The sequence below is a fragment of the Falco punctatus genome (genome assembly GCF_963210335.1).
Source record: "Falco punctatus genome assembly, chromosome: 3".
In the NCBI taxonomy this organism is placed as follows: domain Eukaryota; kingdom Metazoa; phylum Chordata; class Aves; order Falconiformes; family Falconidae; genus Falco; species Falco punctatus.
In genome coordinates, this window is record NC_137582.1 from 39,999,298 (window position 1) to 40,020,036 (window position 20,739).

Consider the following 20,739-nt stretch of genomic DNA (forward strand, 5'->3'; position numbering starts at 1 on the left):
TGGATGACGGGCGGCCGGTTCGACTTCGACGATGGCGGCACCTACTGCGGCGGCTGGGAGGACGGGAAAGCCCACGGGCACGGCATCTGCACCGGCCCCAAGGGGCAGGGCGAGTACGCCGGCTCCTGGTCGCACGGCTTCGAGGTGGCGGGCGGCTACACCTGGCCCAGCGGCAACACCTACCTGGGCTACTGGGCGCAGGGCAAGCGCCACGGGCTGGGCGTGGAGACGAAGGGCAGGTGGATGTACCGCGGCGAGTGGTCCCACGGCTTCAAGGGGCGCTACGGGGTGCGGCAGAGCCTCAGCACGCCGGCCCGCTACGAGGGCACCTGGAGCAACGGGCTGCAGGACGGATACGGCGTCGAGACCTACGGGGACGGAGGTGGGCGCCGGCGGGGGGCGCCCCGCACGCGGCAGCGGTGGCGGGGGGGGCGCGCGCCTGCGTGGGCGCGCGCGGCGCGGGCAGGGCCCCTCCCCCCACCCCCGCGGCCAACCGCCGCCCTCACACCGGTCCCGGGCGCGGCGGCCCCTCGGCGCGGCGGGGCCTCTCCTCTGGCCGCGCCGTGGCCGCTCGCGGCGGGAAGCGCGTTCCTCAGCCGCCGGCACCGCCGCCCCGGAGGCCCCGCTGGCGGCCGGGCAGCGCCACAGGTGCCCGCGCTCGCCCCGCCTCGCTCTGTGAGGAGCCGCCCGGCCTCGGCCGAGCGGGAGCGGCTGCGGCCGGGGCGCGGGCTGTGCTGCCGGGCACGTCGCTTTCTCCCGGCCAGCTGGTAGAAAGCCGCATTACGGCTGCCTGCAGGCGGCTTTCCTTTCTCTCCGCCGAGGCGGCTGCCGGGCTCCCCGCCCGCGGTGACGATGGCCGGGCCCGGCAGCGCCTGCTGGGGGAGGAGAGGAGCGGAGGGGGCGCGGGCCGCCTCGCGCCCTGTGCACCGCTTTGGCGGGGAAACGGCAACAGGTTAACAGCCGCGCCCGCCCGGTGCCCGGTCACTTTGCCGTGCCAGGGGTGTATTGACACGTTTGGCACGCCCAGCTTGTAAACAGGGCGCTGGAGGTAACAAAGCGGGTACGCAACTTGCGTGAAATCAAGGAAACCGGGGTCTGCCCTCATGTAATAACTCACGTTTTATAAAAAGAACGTAGGGTTTTAAACACAGTGCTCTTAAGTACAAGCTGCGTTGTGAAATTACACAGGCCTGCCTCTTGAACCCTTCCCCGGGAAAAAGCAAATGTTCCTAGGGCTGAGCTCCCGGAAGGCACGTGGTGAGGTCTGGGCGGCCTGCCCTTCTGGTGAAGTTAGGAGCCGTCAAGAAGTCAGGGTTCAGTAAGGTCACCCAGGACTGGAGCTTATCTGAATGGTCACTTACAGTTATTGCACCGCTGTCATTTCATGCTCTGTGCGATAAATGAGCCTGATACTTTCATTCATCCTTTGCTGCTTTAATGTCATTGGCATAAGTGAAAGTGCCACCTGCAACTTCTGCAGAGTTGCTATTCAACTTGGTTCGTTCCATTGTAACAGGAAAAGCTGCTCCTGGTTTTAGGACTGGAGAGTTTTTGGGTTGTTACAGAAATGCTGCTCGCTTCAGCTTTGAGCAACATGCTTAAGGTAATGTGCAAGAAACAGAATTTACCAAAATCAGAGGCAGTGTTCACATGATGTGACTAAAGGACTAACCCATATGCTGTTGCTGGTTTCCTCAAGGAATTTTGGTAAGAGAATTGTGGTCAAACTTTCAGGATCGTGCCAGAGAATAGATATTTTGTATTAAGCATTAGAAGACACGTTTGCAGTTGGAGTCCTTTTTCTCCTTTCTGAAATACAAAATGTAGCAAGTAGGGTAAGATTAATTTCCTTCAGAAAATGAAATGTACTGTGGCTTTTGTATCTTTAATCCCCTTGTTTATACATATTTGTAGCTGTCTGAAAATTGTTTCCTGGTGTGGAAACTTCTTATGCTCAAAGTCAGCCAAGATATGTGTTTGGAGATTTTAAAAAAGCACAACAAAGTATGAAGGAGATCAGAATTTTAGTTTCATTTTCACCACACAATAGGCTTCTCAATTTTTATGTTTGTTCTGGCTAGTAATTTAGAAGCCGAAGAATAGCTGAATTTGCGGTAGCCATCCCCCCCCTTCTAGAAAAGTAAATTGCCATTCCAGTAAATCTTCTAGTAGTGGTTTTCTCAAACTACAGCTCCTTTTCTCTTTTCCTTTAGCCTTCTTGTGGAATTTTTAAAATCTCAATATGATATTGATAATTGGAGGTAAATTCTGTAAATTTTTAGACTGAGATTCCACAGGAAATCCTTTATCCAAAACAGCATGTGAAGTGTGCAGTTTATACCATGAGAGTTTTACTCCTGTTAACTGAAATCTGTTACCATGGCCCCAGTCTTTTACGTGTTGCAGTTCATATGAACAGAGGGTGTGAAGTCCCACTGATTTTAATGAAAGTACTCATGAATGAAGCAAAGCAGTGCATCATAGATGTTTGCAGATGTGTTTTTGGTTTTATGCTCTGGAAACAATAGCAGTATTTGTACACCAGAAGAATCTCTGAAATGTTTTTACAAGGAAACCACGTTTGTATATGTGTCTTTGACGTACTGTGAAATATTTGCAGGAAAGCTCTTCCTGTATTATGACCTGAGAATACCAGCATAGGGAAATAATGGTTGAGACTATGAATTGCCAATTTGTTTTCAAACTCACTAAAATCCAGGTCTCTCTGCTGTTATTTTTTTCTTTTTTTTCTTTCTTTTCCCAATATGTTGGTTTAAATTGCATCAGAGGTATTAGGAGATATAGTTGAAGGAGGGAAAAAGAACAAGAGCATTGACAGTGTTCCTCAGTATTTCTGCACACAGCACTTTGCACGACGTAAGTAATGTATGTCATGCTGTGTTTCAATGCTTAAAATTGTCACTCAGTCAAATCTCTGAGGAAAACACTGTGAATTATAAACCATGATCCTCCTTTCATTGCATGTGTTTATGCTGGGCCTTCAAGTGGCGTGTCAGATTGTTCCCTACGGTAATACAGACTTTTATGTGTCTTTTAAACTCCCTAGATTTTGTCGAATCTGTGTGAATCTGCAAGCCTATCAGAGCATTTTTTTATGGAGAGACTATGGCCTGATTTGAAACTTCAGTATGTGTGAATTAGCAGTTCATGGTCCTGCCAACAATAGCAATAACAGGCATCTTGTTATAAGGTTGTGCATTGCTGTTCCACAGAGGCCAGCAGCAAATGCATTCTAAGCAAAGGTTCTCGATAGTATGTATGTTCGTTGATTTCTAAGTAGTCTTCTTTCTAGATGTATGCTTATCTAACATTTGAGTCTGAAAAACATGCAAAAATCTTGATGTAACAGTGAATTTGTGAAACCATGGAAGATGTTAAGTAAAGGATAAGAGCAGGCTGAGTAGTTAAATAACTCCTTGGCCTCACAGTTTTTTCACACAGCGTAGTTTTAAATATTAGCCACAAGTAGGCAACGACATTTATGACTGTAAGATATACCGAGGTTTTTTTGGGGAGGCATGGCACAATGGCACAACTCTTAAGGAGACAGGTTATGAAATTGTACCTTACAGCAACTTTCCAAGAAAAACAAAAGGAAGAAATATACTTTCTAATAGTTCTCAGGCTCAAAATAAGAAGACCTTTCCCAGGGAACAATAAAATACTAGATGGATGGTCAGTAGAAGTCATGGCTGAATGTTTCTTCAGTTACAGAGGATACCAAGCCTAGCTTTTGGAAAATTAATGTCAAACAATGTTATTGGTTTATGGTCAAATACAGTTTTAAATGGCTTGGTCATCACAATGATAAATAAAATTTTAACAGTTGAGCCTTACAGGAACTACTTTTACTGTCAACTGTAGTATAAGGTGTGCTTGTTGATCTATCATTAATATTTATATCTGTGTATAGAAATAGGAAGATATTGCATATGTTTGTATCTTGATAGATGGAAGGAGCTTTTTTATCATGTCTTATGTCATGTGATGTAGTATTTAATTATATTGCAATATTAACACACCTTATCTTGCTCATTTAAAGTTTTCTAAATTTTGTTGAAGAAGATGATACAGTTAGAGACTGATATCATCAGTTAAATTAGTGTAAAAGTCTCTTGTATCTGTCTTCTGGACACAGCCCTCTGTATGTATTAAAATACTTTTCTTTTAAAATGTAACTTGAAAAATCGAGGAAAATGAGTCAGCTTTCTAGCACTAGTATCCCTTAATGGATTTGTAATGATAGAAGAGATAGTTATTACCTGCAAGACTGCACAAAATTCCAGCTAAATATCATTGGTAATTTTGAAGGACCAGTTCAGTACAAATCTTCCATTTTCTCCTTGACTGTTTTCTCTTTAGAAGAAGCTGGTATTGATTTTATTTCCCTTTAGAAAGAAAAATTAGACAAGTAAATAGCAGCACATCAATTGTCCTTGTTTTAATGCCCTTATGGGCAACAGTGACCACTTTCACTTCTTTCTACAGAATGGTGAACAACACAAGTCCTAAATGAATTAAGTGTTTTTGAACTTCCCATGTTTATTAAAAAAAACAAAATATCAGTAAGAAAAAAGACTGACCTTTTGTATCTTTGTAAAATTCCATACTGAAATAAGTTGCTTCTACTTTGAATCTGACACTCAAACAGCAATATCAAGAGCCATGATTATGAGTTACTGCTCTAATGTAATATTGTGGTGTAATCAAAATTAGAATTAGATTTATTATTTCTAAATGAAATTAACTGGTGCAGAATGTTAGACAGATTGTTGTATATAGCAGTGAGTATACGTAGCCAGATTATTAGCTCCAGCATATCATTATGATACTGAGGGGATCCCAGATACAACTATGGACAAAATGTAGTCATTTATACTCATAAAATATTAATATAGTTCTGGGAAATGTCTGTTTAATAAGGAAAAAAATAGTGTGGCTGTATTTTTGCAGTATTTACAGAATACGTCATACAAGTGCTTTGTGCTCATGTTTCTATTTGTTCTTCTCCATATGTTGCATTTTTTTAAATAATCATGTTTCTAGATTCAGCACCCTTACAACCAGTGCAGCAGTAGGTATCCAGGATACAGAGAGTGAGAAAGAAACTAAGAAAGTTGTTTGTTTGTGTCAGCAGCCATCTGTTAAAACAAAAACCTTCCACTTGGTAGAATTTTCTGCCAACACAAAATAGTTATGTTGTGGAACCTATCTAGTATTATATAATAAAGAAAGCAGACTTGGCAAATTTAATTGCATTTTAATATTGAAATATAACTTAGCAGAAGAGGTAATACAGTAAAGCAGTAATTGGTAGATAATTGACACGTACATGACCAAAATAGTATGCTTATACAAAGGAAATTGAATCTCAAAGCAAATGGAGCTTGGTGCTACATCTAAAACTGCAGGTATTTCACAAATATTTTCACAAAAATTTAGTCAATCACTGAATTTGACATTTGATATTTAGTTCCCTGAAGATAGATCTTTCAATAGATACTCCAATTGAAGCCGATTAAAATCAAAGAAAGATATTTTAAAGATTGCTTATTCATTCCCCTGTAAGAATACTCAGGCTCAAAATAGCTTTTTTTTTTTTTTTAAAAAAAAAAAAAAGCAGTACTAGGTGGGTGACAGACTTCATTCTGAGGAGCTTAAAGCAGTCTAATGGGAATTAGATGAAATTATCTTAGAAAGCGAATTACCTTGTATTTGCCAGTTGTGGGGTTTCTGGCACCTTCCTCTGGAACCTCTGGTACAAATGCCTTTCAGAGAACAGACACTGGAGTATATATCTTGGCAAAATGAAAATGCCTTTCGAGAATACAATGAACAAATTTTCTGCAGTAGTAATCTGATAATGCTGGGTTTTGGCTCAGATGCAGCTTTGCATGGATATCCATGACTTCTCATATCAAATACCATGTTGCTCTTCCTTATATTGCTGTTTAAAAAAACCTACAAAAGTAGTTATGATTGCAACAATGAAATGTGTTTATGATAGAATGGCGTGCAATGTTCTGCTTATTACTACCATGTCTTGTGTGCTGCAGAACAAATGAAAGGCAAAAAAATTGCTAAAAGACTCATGTTTCTGACCATTTTGTCACAACATAATGCAGAATGTAGTGCCATGTTTATATGATACTGGGGATACCAAAAAGTATTGATATCAAGAGTTCTTAGTGAGATATGCCAAGGTTTTGTTCTTCCATTCAAGTACATGCACAAACTTTAAAATGTTTAATTTTACAATAGAGGTTTATAACAGTGAATCCAAAGGCCCATCAGAGCACAAAACAATTCAGTGCATTCTCAAATATGTCCTGACAAACAGAGGTCTGTATTCACCTTTAACCCAGGACAAAAGGACATCTACTACTTTGACTTGTTCGGTCTGTGAGCAGCTGGAGCAAGAGCCATGAGTGTCCTGCTTCCTTCCTTCCCTTCACCCATCTTCCCCCATAGCTGACTGCATATAATGTGGCTCTGCTTTTGCTAACCACCACCCCATCTGGCCATCTTAAAAAAAGTTGAGGGAGTCCTGCTTTAGAATTCTGGTTTTAGATTTTGTCCCTGGACAGATCCATTCAAAAAATGCTTATGGCTACTGTGTCTTAGTTGCCAAAAGAAGTTACTTCAGCTGGGAAAGTGAAGGATTTGTTAAGCAGAAAAATAATTTCTAAGAAAAACAAGTAACAAAATTAGTTTATCTACCATGCCATGTGTTGTGATTTTTCTGCATTTCTTCTTACCAAAAACAGAGCTGACAACTTGGTATTGTCTGTAGCATACTGGATGTAGAGTGCTAGGTCTTCGACTGCTTTCTAAATTTAATTTCTCCTTATTACTTTAAAAGGTACATACCAGGGGCAATGGACAGGAGGGATGCGACATGGATATGGTGTACGTCAGAGTGTACCCTATGGCATGGCAACAGTGATCCGTTCACCTCTCCGAACATCCCTAGCTTCACTTCGAAGTGAGCAGAGCAACGGCACCGTTCTGCATGACATCACTTCAGACAGCCCGGCTGGAACAAGAGGAGGTTTTGTGCTCAATTTTCACAGTGATCCAGAAGCCATGGGCATTAAGAAAAAAGGAGGCTTATTCAGAAGAGGATCCCTTCTTGGTAGTATAAAACTTAGAAAATCTGAATCTAGGTCATCGATATCTAGCAAACGGAGCTCTGTTAGGAGTGATGCTGCTATGAGCAGAATTAGTTCTAGTGATGCCAACTCTACAATTAGTTTTGGAGACGGTGACTGTGATTATTACCCAATGGAAGACCATGTTGATGCCACCACTACAGAAACCTATATGGGTGAATGGAAGAATGACAAGCGCAGTGGTTTTGGTATTAGTGAGCGCTCAAATGGTATGAAATATGAAGGAGAATGGCTAAATAACAGGAGGCATGGATATGGATGTACCATGTTTCCAGATGGCACCAAAGAAGAGGGAAAATATAAAAATAATGTTTTGGTCCGTGGGATAAGGAAGCAACTTATACCAATACGAAACACAAAAACTAGAGAAAAGGTGGATAGAGCAATAGAGGGTGCACAAAGAGCAGCTGCCATGGCAAGAACCAAAGTGGAAATCGCAAGTTCAAGGTATGTTATCACAAAATATATTTGTTCATCACTGAATTTTCAGAAAGAAAAACGTGTTACATTATGTGAGCTCTTATTGTTGACAAAAGACTCAATAGTGCAAGGATGTAAATGTTGTCTTCAGCAAGTACTTGCTTACCTTTCTGTTTCACATGTGTAACTTCGTTGACTTTAGTGGCATTATACATAGGAAACTTAGAACTTCAGCTCATTTGAGTAAAGGTCTTTGAAAATGTTCCATAAGTTACTGTGAAAGTAAATTTCCATTCTCCTGCATTTCTGCTTTTACTGAAGAGCTGCTGTATTATGACTTTACACCTGTTTGGAAAATAAAACTAGTGAGGAAACATTGAGAATTAAATTTTCACCTCACATCCCCCAGATAATATCTTCCCATAAACATGCCCCAGTTATGCATATTGCATTGATGATTTTTTGGGTAGCATCTGAGACTCACTGAAGTTGCCCATTTGACATTGAGCATCTTAAAATGTATCAGTTTATCTGAGAGACTGTGGTATGAACAGTGTAAGAATAATGGTTGAGGCTCTTGTGCTTAGAGGTTGTTCAGTTGGTTGCCAGGGCACTATCTGCCGAAAGAGTTCTGTATGAGGACTCTTGTTCTGGAGCATGCTTCTCCTGCAATCTGAATTCATCTGTATCTTATGAATCTTCTTCCCACATCACTGCCAAGTGTTTGAGATGGGGGGAGTGTATGGGTATTAGTGGGGAAAAAATATTGTTTTCACTTTGAACTCCTAACCAACAACCAAGCAAAGTTGTCTGAGATGGAATTGTTGCAAATTAAATCGGTATAGACAATTTTAGTAGGTTTTATTATTAAATCTGTGAGCTCTTTAAAAAGCTATTTAATTTTCAATGCCGTCCAGTAAGTTTCTGTGGCAGTTTGTTGTTGGTTTTAATTTGTTTCCTCAGACAGGCTTTTCTTGAAATATGCTGTGGACCAAAAAAAGAGCCCAGAAATGTGCATGAAAGAAAATCTTCATGCTATTTTAGAAAGAGGATGTCACATTACACTTGGAGCTGAACAACTGATTCCTGATTTAGTGTGGTCGCTAGTGTGTGGTCAGTGACTATCCTTTTTTTTCTGACAGTCAAAAAGAACACAGAAAAGACTGAAAACTTCACAAGTGGGAAGGCTTGAATACATGAATGGCTTATAGAGAAAAGTAGTTGAGACACAAACATGAAAAATTTAGCACAGTGTTAAAGAACCTTCCTGAGCACTGGTCACCTAAGTAACTAGAGAATAGTGTATACTCAGTTACTTTTATAAATATATGTAAGGTGTTTGTTATATGACAGTATACCATATTAGCAAAGCAGATCAGTAATAACTAACTTCAAGAATTACTGGATCACATTCATGTTCTTTCAGAACATATTAAGCCCTAGTTCTGAAAAACTTGAGGTGATGGGATGTGTGGACAGCAGGAGTCACCACTTTGAGTCCATATAAAGGTACTAAAAAGCTGTAGTCTGAGACCATTAGGTTACAAGGCACAGTGTATGCACTTCCTCTTTAACATGGGCTATGTCTCTGAAGTGTTTTGTTTGCTGTTCTTTCCCTTCAATTTTAGGTGAAGGACAGAGTTCAAACTGCTTTTGCAACAGTCCAAGAAAACAATGTTTATTTCTTGAAAAGATGTTTTTGAAAGTGCAGTAACAGAAGGCATCAGTTGTAGTGCAGCTGTGACCAGTCTCATGACTACCAGTATGAACAGCAAGATTACAGATTTAGGTTTCCTCTCTTTTAGTAGCCTTTGCACATAGTGTCAAAAGCAAAGAAACCTGACAGCTAGTCAGGCAACATCAGGCATAAAGATTACATTAACTTTGCTTGATAGTGCATGTTGGACTCACCCAGAAAGTATGATGTGACCCTTCCCATCTCTCGAGTTTTCACAATTGCCTTTAGTATCAACCAGTTGGGAGTAAGGCCATGGCATTATGTGAACTAAGAGACTCATACCGGCAGAGTCAGTCATGCTGACTGTCTAAAAGACAGATCATCTGGAAGACATTCTAGAAGAGCATCGAGGAAGAAACTTCCACTTTGAACAGTTGCTAAATTCTAGGGTGACTGGACTGGTACGGTTTCAGGATGAAAGAACTTGCTTCTGTTGCACTGAAACTTGAGGACCAGTATTGGTTCGTGACTGCTTTTTTACCAAACTGATACATGAATAGTATATTAATCCTTCAAACGGTAGCAGTGTCTTAGATGAATGTGAGGATAGTGCTCTTGTCTGTTTTCTAATGATCATTGCTACACCAAAAAAAAAAAAATATCAGATGGAGCCCCTTTTTTCATTTCTCTAATGTATAATACAAAAGTGGTTCTGCCCATGTGGCATAACCTCACCACACACTGGCCTGGCAGTTTCAAACCTGGCAGATGTCACCAGCAATGTGTGCTTACTGTAGATTTCCATTCCATTAGTGAAAGAACTCTAGGTAGACTTTTTCTCGCCCCAAAACCATCAGATGTCCAGGTTTCCATTCCAAAGGGCTAGAAACCCAGACTCTGAGCCAGAAACCTTCCTTTTCAACACAGCCTTGAGTTGTATGCTGTTCTTCCTGTATTGTTTATTCCCAAAATGTTTGCTCAGCCAAATAAAACCAGAACATACTTGTCTTCATAGCTCTCTGCTGGTCATGACAGGTTTGGCTGGTGGTTTGACCTGTGACAGATGTCCACGCAGTCGTCAACAAGACCAACCACTGTTTTGCTTTATATTCCTGATGTCTTTTTGTGTCTAAAAGTCCTTCTTAATAATCTGTGTAGTCTTTATTTATCTAAAATGGCAGTTTCATGTACAAACAAAAATCTAACAGTTGGGGTAAACAGTGCTTCTCTGAACCTGAATTTACACTGGCTTCCCTCACTCAGCCTTTGGGGTTTTGAGGCATTTGTACTGAGGTGTTCTAGATACAATAGCAACATTTCTCAAAAGCTACCAGATCACAAAATCATGTGATTTGTGGAAAGCTGCTGTATCAGGGAAATAGTTACCAGCTTCTGCTACACAGGTCTGTATCTAAAACAGATTATAAATTAGCAGTGGATAAAAATGCTTTTAAAATGATAGCTCAGCTTAACAATCTTGATTGTGTATCATAGTTTTACTAGCTATATTTAAAACAAAATATTAAGGCATAAATGTAAAAATCCCAGAATTTGAGGAATTTCAGAAGTATGTTCAATATTTTCCCCTTTTAATATATGAAAAGGCTTTTTTTTCTTTTTTTAATAATTATTATAGGCAGTAATTAGTTCAAATTCATCTTTAACCCATTTGTTCTAAAAACAGTCAGGTTTACCCTATATGCCTTTTTTGGGGTCTTGGTGCCTAAAAGGAAAAGCTGCCTTCCAGAAACTTTAAATATATTATTTTCTTTGTTATTTCAAGCACATATGAAATGCTTCAAATGCTGGAAGATGTACATTTGGAAGAGCCCTTTAGAAGATGCTAAAAAGCCCCAAATGTCCACTCAACCAAGAGTCAAATAGAAACTTGTTTTGAGGATATATAAAAAAAAAATCTCACTGGAGGGATTTTGAACTTCCTTTTCATTGCTGTCACGTGTCTTATTCAAAGGGGATACCCCTCTGCAGTTCAGTATGAACTGGAATTATATTAGAGCATTTCTTTCTTATTATGAAAACTACTTAATTTCTCATGAGAGGAGCTATTTAGTGTCCTGTATTATATTGACTTTGGCTTTATCAATACTTATGATGTATATACTGTAACATTTTTGGAATTAACTTTCTGAGTTTGAACATAAACTTACCTTCTGATTCACAGTATCACTGACTGTTTTTAAATGTATCAGTTCTGTGAGGAAACATGTAGCACTGGAAGCAGAAGGAATGATATTTGGTAACATACAACTCTTTATGTAGGGCATTCTTCCTGAAAAGTCAGTATTATGGTTTCAGAATTGAGCCAGGCTTTTGTTTTGTTTTGTTGTTCTCCCTTCAGATTTTTTTTCTAGCTAATGTTCAATGAGAAATTCTTCTTTAAGTGTTGACTCTTCAAAGAAAAAAAAAATTTGCAGAGACACACCAGGACAAGATAAAAATACAGTAACTGTAATAAATATGAATCAAAAGATAGTGTGTGGAAGAAAAGCGAGCAAGAAATCAAAAGAAAAAATGTTTCCTTATTGATATTTTTGTTCTACTCCACTGATCTTTCAGGTCATAAAACAAGCAGGTTAAAGAATTGTATCTTTTTTTATTCTCTATTCCAGAAGCTAAATACTTTCAATTACTCTGAAGCTGTGAGTGACTTTTAAGTAAGGTGTACTGTCATAATATGCTGTGAGAACTTTTGACCACCTTAAAAGCAATGTTGTAATAGGCTTTCATTACACGAGCACCTGAGGTTTGGTGAAGGATAATGGTGCCTTTGTGTTAGGCACTGCACAAATAAACTACCCTGTCTAGAGACCTTGTGGTCTGGGAAAATTGCAGTACCCAACAAATGGAAAGAAACTGGCAAAAGACTGTGGAAGGAACTAAGATCAAGATAACAGTAAAATTAATATCTTGCAACTAATAATATAGAACAGTTTCTCCTTGTTAATTAGCTCAGACAGCAGTGACTAGCAAGCCTCTAGTCAGGAAGACCTTTTAAAGGGAGCACTGAAGGGGGATTAACCGGTATCTTTTCTGCAGCAATTTCTTTGTCAGAGTAGCTTTTTGAGACAGCTCAGTTTTATTTTTAACATGTCTTTGTACGAGTCCGCAAATGCTGTGGCTTAGTTTCAGCCTTTATTTTTTAGCAGAAACTACCAAAACTCTGATTGTGATCCTGCGTCATGAGCAGCCTGCTCTGTTCTGCGTGGCTGCAAAGGATCCTTGAGTTGTGGAGGGGCCACAGGAGAAAAGTGCAGGAGAATTGACTTGGTAGTGGAAACACAGTATAACAATTCTAATTCGATTTGAGTGTGAGCCCACTGCCACAGCCTGGACTTTCTCAGATCCTTGCTCTCCCTTGCTGTCACAGTGGCCTCCTGAGGCCAGTGGCTGGCTTGTGTAATGTTTGATACTGGGGATGATTTACAGAGCTCTGATTTACCCTAAGCCCTGGCCTGGCGCTGCCCCAGCCTGGGCCTAGACACTTAGCATTGGCTTCAAGTCACTGAGCAGCACCTGCTTCTGAATGGCACAGCTCACCCCAGCACACTAGTGTTGACGGTACAGCTGTTACATAAGAAACCAGTGCTTATCTTTTTCATAACCTTAAGTTTCAGTATCCTGTGCTGCATGTGAGAGGTTTATGCAATGTGTGGGACTGTCAGGAAGGAGCGCTAAATGGTTTAGTAGGCAGTTCCTTCATTGCGTTCATTGCCTTGTGTGACTAGTGCTCTCAGCTTGACCTGAACAAACTGTGATTTCTAGGGAGAGCTGGAATTTATATGCATGTGGTAGTATAGTTTGTGTCCACACTAGATGGCAGCTGCCAATCATTCCAAACAGCACTGAATTACGTGCACCACACACAGCTTTCCATGATAGATTTAGCTGACTACCAATCTCACTTTACTCAAGAAACTAAACTGGACACTTGCAAGACTAGTGCCTCGCACGTCTTTGAGATGCTTTACTTATTATAGCTGAAATATGAACATTGTGTTTAGGAATAGGATCCAACAAATACCAAAGGTATTTATATAAGGTTGCTTGCTTCAGTACAAAGAGCCGTCTTAGATTCAAAACAAAATAAGTTTTAATCATTTTACTATATATCTTATTTGAATATAACAAATAAAATGCTGTGGTAAAACTTAAAATAAGTCTCAAGCTACTATGGATAGTAATGTTAATGTTAATTCTGCATTCTTTAGAGGAAAACCATATGTTCCTTGAATCCTGTGGGAGTTATACCACTAACTTCAGTGGGAAACATTTTCACTCAGATTTCGCAAACAACTCATTGGTAAAAGAATATAGTCTTGGACTGTTCCTCTGTTATTTGCTGGGGAATTAATACCACATCTCTTTGAAATATACAAGTTGTATAAACATCACTACACAGATTTGATTTCTTTTCTTAGTATTTAATGCAGTAAGATTACATGGCTGAAAATATGCAAAATTACTCCTGTACTGTCCCTCAACTGGAAATTTAAGAAAGCCTCATGTATTTAACTTTTTGATCAAATTACCTATATCCAAACACACCTACCTACAGCCGTAAGTCTGAATAGGGACATAATTAAAGAAAAAAAGGCAGTTCTGGAATACAGCCAATCTTACTTTGTGCTTGTATTAGGCATAGAATTGTTACCCTAGAGTTGCTTTTCTAACTTCTTTAAAATCAGGAGATTGCTAATGTGAGATTGCAAATATTATGTTTTTCAAAACATAAACTGCACCACTGCTTTTAAATAACCATCTAAGAAAGCCTGTTTTAATATACAAGCCTTTTTGAAATGTTTCTTTATTCAGATGGATAAGGATTTTTTGCCCAGTTTCCAGAATACTTAATTTAGGAGCTGAAAGAATTTTTACAGTGGCAGTCTAGCAGATGCATGTGAAAACACTAATGCTACTGAGATATGCTAGCAAAAGACTAATTTTTTAAAATTATTTTTTTTTAGCCAAAGATGAGCTGTTATGCAGATTCTTGCCTTAGTTTTTACACAGCATCTCAGTTTTTGTCTGTATTACAACAATTGTTCAAAAGCTAAGCCTCAAACAGCATCTCTCTGTACTGACTTTCAGGAGCATTTCTGTGATGGAAATAAATCTTCACTTAAAAACCAAAATCAGGATCATTTGTACTGGTTAGTCACATATGAACTCTAGTGTAAAGCCATTAGAATTACATTATTGATTGTTATAAAAATATGCTCAAAACCTAAAAGATATTTTATATTTCTAATGTATTTGGTACAACCATATTCATATGGCTAGTAGTACTAGTCAGAGTTTGAGTAATTTACTGAGTGTTCTGCTTAGAGAATAAATCAATTAATACTGAATGTTACCAGCTTCTTTCTTCAAACAAATAAGAAAATGTTATCATCTAACTGTAAAATTGTTGATCATTATTCTACAAAATAGGAAGCTTTTCAGTGAACAACTATAGCAGAAAAATATTAATTTCAGTGATTTTGTTAATGTTCCCTACATTGATCTAATTTTATATTTCCTAAATAGTAATTGATTATTTTTCTGAAAACCGCTGTAGTTCAATGAGCAATGGTGTTTCTTTGAATACTAATTGATCAGTGATACACGTTATGACTTCTGTTAATTTCTCTGGTGATTAATACATTTTTCTATTTTATACATCTAATAGACATTGCTACATATTTTCATACACTGACTTGCTTTTCCTACCTCATTATGGTTTTCCTCCTTTATTACTGCTGTATTTGTACATTTTTTATGTTTTCTGCTTCTTCATTCTGCTATAGTTATCTGCTTTCATGTGGGGGAGGTAGAGGCACAGCCTCTTTGTGTCTAGCTAGTGTCCAAGAGTAAATTTCTCCTTGTGAGCTGGTCTCCCCTCGAGCCCATGTAAATGTTTGACATCTGAAACAGCCTACTGATTATTATTCTTGTCCTCTTTATATGTTTTTCCCAGTTCTGCTGTACAGGTGTAGTCTCCCAAGAGCTCATTCCTGAGGTCACCTCAAAGCCACTTTATTCTGCCTTGCACATCACTCTTACACTTAAGTTGAACTTCATTTGCCATTTAAGAGTGATCAGTGAGTTTCATGCAGCCTGTCTTTACAGTTGTCCCTCAGAGTTCTCTTCTGTAATACTGACATTCACAAGTTCTGCCATGTAGCTTTTCACCTTTTCTCCAACGTTTATGAACGTCATTCGTTCTCGGTCCTGATCCCTGTGGATATCCAGTGGTGAACCTTCTTGACTGGGAAACAGTCATTTAATCTACTCCATTATATTTTGTTTCTGAACTAATTCTTTATTCAGTTAAGCATTTTTTCTCTTTTTTTAATCTTAATTTCCTCCACTTAGTTTCCAAAGAGTTTCTGGTGAGGAATGCTGTGCTTTGGTCCTACTATATTAAAAGCAGGGATTGTTGGGAAAAGATGTTTTGTACTTGAAAAACAGAAATTTCCATATTAGTGTCTGGCTAACATGAAATATGTTAAATGTGAATTTTCAGCTCTTTTGTTTCAGGAGTTTAAGAAAAAAGGCATATATTTCTCTTTTTACCACTCTGAATCTGGTAAGCTGCTGTTAAGGCTTGTATTATGTTAAGGCTTCTATTACTTACTGCTATAATGCAGCATCTCCACTTTGTGCTTACCTCAGTTTAATGGCATATGTAAGATGAGGGAGAGGGTTTTTTGCTGCTACTTTTACTTTCCTTTGTGGTTTTGAGGTGAGTAATTTCAAAGATCATCTTTCTCTGACTATTTAGACCATTTCATAAATAAATGTGTTGGATTATGTCAGTCTTGCAGCTATGCAAAAGGACTTAAAATCCAAACATGGAAACCGTTTCTGGAAGTTACAGATTAGTAACAAAGGTGGGGATAGCATTTATCAGTTCTATAAATATCAACAGAATAGATAAGCTGGTGACCTTTTCCAATATTCAAAAATGTTTGATTAGTACAGATCTGTTGAAGTGAGAGTTGATATTTTCTGGTGAAGAGGCTTTCCCTTTCTTGTGGTAGCTAGATTCCTTGTGCAAAACTAGTTCATGTTTGGAAGTCTAATGTTGCCTGACATTCAGATGTTCTTAACGGTGCAGTGTACAAATAGGAATGTTGACTCTTTTATATTCTCAGTTGATAATGAACTATCAGAAAAAAATCATACTGGATGTTTTACAATGCTAAGCAATTTTTGTTAGGGTATGCTATATCAGCGAAGGGTCCTTTTTTTTTTTTTTTTTTTTTTTTTTTTTCCTAATGCAGAGTCTATACCAGTTTCAGAAATAGGTTTTGTTTAAAAACCTGGGACAAATAAAAATTAGTGTATATTTTGTGTGCTCAAAATTTAGATCACCTGCAAAAGATCTAGCCATATTACTTGTTCATAACTAAACGTCATAAAAAATATAATTTGCTATACTGCCACTTGTTATGATTCTTAAATGCAACTGAGCATTTCCATGTCCCAGTCTGTGTCTGTGATATGCACAGACATGATGCATTTCTGATGGAAAAACTGCTTAGTGGAGCTCCTGGGATGAACCTTTGTTAGTAAAAGGATTAGAAAAATAGATAGCTTTTAGCTTTGCTGGGTCTGTGGCAATGAATGCAGAGAGCAATTAGTCAAATTATGGTTCTGAATAAGTTCACCAAGGAGTGTTTGCTAAATTTGATCTCATGTTTTCTTCAAATTTTAGTTGGCCAGAATATGCTCTAAATGGCTTTTAACAGTTCACTAGTAAGTTCCGACTTTGAGATGTAATGAGTATTTGATTTGAATTCATCTGCTTCTTGCACTTACAATGATTAAAAGGCTGTAAAAGTGGTCTTGAGGTCTGTATAATAGTTAAGTTGTGAGTTAACGGCTGACAGATATTGTCCCTGCATAACATGATGAACTTTGGCCGTGGACCTTAGCAGTGAGTGGACAGTATGAAAGAGCTGATGTCTCTTTCAGGAAGCTCAGAATGCAGTACAGATAGGTAAGCTATCAGAAATCTCTGACACTTTGTTGTACACCTAGATTTTTGCTATGTGCAGCAAGGATGAAGCCAGACTGGAATCCTTTCAATATAGAACACTTAGTCCTCAGAAATGTTGAATTGTGTCCTGGTGTTTGAATAGGTGTTGTACAAGTGTTGGTCTGGTGAAACCTGTGAGCTTGCTTCTTCACAGCAAAAGTCCTTCAATTTATTTGCTATTTCACAACATATTTGATCAGCTATAATGCAGGCATTTTTGGTTGATGGTTCAAAGAACATCCTGACTGAGTCTTCATAAGCCAGTCTGAGAAAAGTCAGCTTAAACTGTCTTCAGAAACCTTGCTTGCTTGTTCAAGGTCCTTGACAATTTAAGGAATTCCATTCAGCTTTCAATGTATTTAACCTGATACTTAAAAAGATACTTTTCTCTGAAAAAGGGAATGAATTTGCCTTGAGTTTGCTGGTACGTGAAAATGCATATTTGTGTGGATGTATAACATAGCACTGCTTAATTCATTCAAGAAAATAGTTCTGGTTTTGCATAGAAATTTACTTTGCAGAATTACAGTGACAGTTTCCTCTTAGATTATCTACTTTTATACATTCACTGTTAAACTTAAAACCATTTGATATCATCTGTCTGACTCTGAAACCATTTGTTGTCTTTTCCGTAGTGAAAATAGCTCACATCTTCCAGAAGCTGTGATCTTTTCCTTTCTTCTTTGATACTTAATTGTCTCATTTGCAAGTAAAAGTTTCAAGGGTGATGGAAATTGAACTTGCTTAGGTGCAAGTCAGCTGAGGAAACATGCATTTCATATGCAACTGACATTTCCATCTATTAAGAAATGAAACTTTGAAGTAGATTAAATAAGGCCTTTGGACAGTTAAATCCACTGTAGTTTGTTTCCAATTATGGTAAGGAGTGTTTTAACTCAAGTTATTTTTTTCAAGAATATTTACTGTTTAGAAAAATATTTTTGCGTGCTTTGCCTCTCCTATTCCCATGCTTTCAGTTTAAATGTTTTGTTCCTTCCAAGTTGAATATGAAGTAGAATATAAGGGGACATGAAGAGCAAGATTCTGTTAATATCCCTAGTAGTAAGCTCTGTAAACTCACCTTTTCTTAGTTTTCAGTCATGTTTTTCTGTGAAAGATTTTAAATATGACATCAAGAACTTATTATCTAATATAATAAGCATTTAACATTAATGCAGCAACAGTTTAGTAAAAAGGAGCTCAGAGGAAATACTAGAAGTCTTAAATATTAGAGCTATTATATAATTATATTAGTATCTATGGTTGCTTTACTGTCCATTCTCCAAAAAGTACTGGGTTTTTTTTCAGTAGGAGTTGTTTCAGGATTCCCATGTAGCATAAACTTCATATGCCACTCAGAAATTGCCTAGACACTTAATTTTCTGTTTGCTTGATTATCTTGAGGTGTCATCAGCTAGTTATGCAATTTGAGATTGCTGTTTGAAGTGTTTTTGTGAATGATTTCTGTCTTTGTTTTAGCTCTTCTGTTCAATTATTTATGTATGTGTCACCCATTCACAATCATTGATAAGCTATTAAGCATAATTTCAGGTACTTTTTATTTTCTAGAAAATTAAAATTCATTGTCAATATCCCCATGTTTTGACCCTGTTATTGCTCTCAGTGTAATGCATTTTCTTCTCTTGGAAAGAAATGCATTAGATGGATTAGCAAAGCACTAAAAATATCTTCGCTTAACCACCAAATTATATAACCATCCGATTTCTGTTGGCTGCTGATCTCATGCTGTGTTGCAGTTTAGAAATCTGCATTTTACAGCACATCAAGTGAAAAAAGTTTTTGGTGTACATCAGATCTTCTTTCAGAGTTTCAAATACATATTTTTTTAAATACCATTTTTTTCATTCGAAAGGTTAGAAGTAGGATTTACTGAAAGCTTCTGATAGCTATTGCCAATTCAAAATTTGAAAATGCTGATGCTTTTATATGATACATTCCCTCTGGTTTTTTTGGTCAATCTGGGGCAGTGTGTTTTCTTTGAGTTTGTTGTTTGTTTTGGCAGAATAGTAATTTAATCAGATCCACTGCTGAGCGTCATGGTATTCTGAAATAAGATGAGTCATTTTTCTAGAGAGCTCTTTACGTATGCAAGAGAAGATTTAGGCACAATGACCAGCTGTAGAGCGAAGCATCACCTTTTTTCTCCATTTTCTGTATCATTTGAAATAAAGGATTTTTTTTTTAGAGTTAATCTATTCCAGACACCTCTGTAAGGAAGAAACAAGAGGAAGATCATTAAACTTTCTTTAGATTAATAAAATCTTTGTCATTTCAAGATTTTTCTCTACATTTATCTAGAAGAGCTAAAGTAATCTCAGTATGCTACTCTATTACTTGACTGTATAAACAGGACTAGTAGTAAGTTGATGCTATAACTGAAATTTTCTTTGCACTGGTGAATGAATAAAAAAGAGGCTCAGTTTAAATGTGTAGATAATTGACTGAAATGCTTGTCAGAAAAGTTTGTGATAAGGTAACTTGGTAAACTGTTGGCTCTTTTTATTTCTGTATGGCAAAAAGCTTATGTTGTATTGCAACAGAACTGTTGCCTGTGGTCGGATTCTCTGCAATAGGGCTGCAAGATTTTGTTTTTTTGTGAATGTGACAAGACAAGTCTGCTTGTATCTTAAGGTCAACCAAGTGTCACCTTAGTCTGCAGTTGCATCCTTTCCTGCTGTTTGTTTTTCTATTGTGTAGCTGTAATGAAAAAGAAAAAAAACTGAGTGCATGAAAAAAGGAAATGATGCCATCAGAGCAGTCCCTTTGCATGTGAGGGAAAAGACTCTACATGTAATCATCTGGCTAAAGGGCATGAGAACATCCTGAAAGGTAATTGGGCACCTTTTGTTGAAATACTCTGATGTATCCCGTTAACTTGGTCAGTGTTGCTCAGAACAGTGCCTACAGACAGAGACACAATACGAGGCCTTTCCCCCTTTGTTCAGTGCCAAAAAATGCAGTTATCATAGTATACAGCAGCATCTTAAAGCTGGTATTATTTATGTCCTGCTTCTGGAGGAGTATGTACACAAAGGGTTCAAACTTTCCTCAGCAATTTTTTGTGTGCTTTCTGTTCTTTATAAGTGAATGGGAGAAGCCTGTGCTTTTTCAGACCCTTCTCAGAGTCCATCTCTGCAGTCATGCATCTTGTAGAGTACAAGTAGAGAGCTGAAGTTGCTACTGTTTGTTTCTGACTGAACAACTTGCTGTTCTGTTTACTGTCACTCCATTCTTTCTGGAATATTTGTCTTTATGTTCTGTCTCACCTTTTAAGTTGTATGGACTCAGGGGTGGGTTCACCATATGTGTTTTAAATGACTGAAATTGTGGAACTTAGTCTACTTACCATGCAAGTGTTAGTGAAATATATGCGCTAAGGAGCA

At 38.4% G+C, this 20,739-nt stretch overlaps 1 protein-coding gene across 5 annotated transcripts in view; it reads left to right on the forward strand.

The window, feature by feature from the left end:
- The window catches only part of JPH1 (junctophilin 1), an 84,138-nt gene continuing 63,399 nt past the window's right edge, over positions 1–20,739 (forward strand). For all 5 annotated transcript variants that reach the window (XM_080381424.1, XM_080381423.1, XM_080381425.1 and 2 more), the window contains exons 1-2: positions 1–382; positions 6,884–7,640. In XM_080381424.1, the coding sequence (XP_080237550.1) occupies positions 4–382; positions 6,884–7,640 (1,136 nt within the window). In that variant the 5' untranslated portion in view covers positions 1–3. The remainder of the gene's footprint in view (positions 383–6,883; positions 7,641–20,739) is intronic.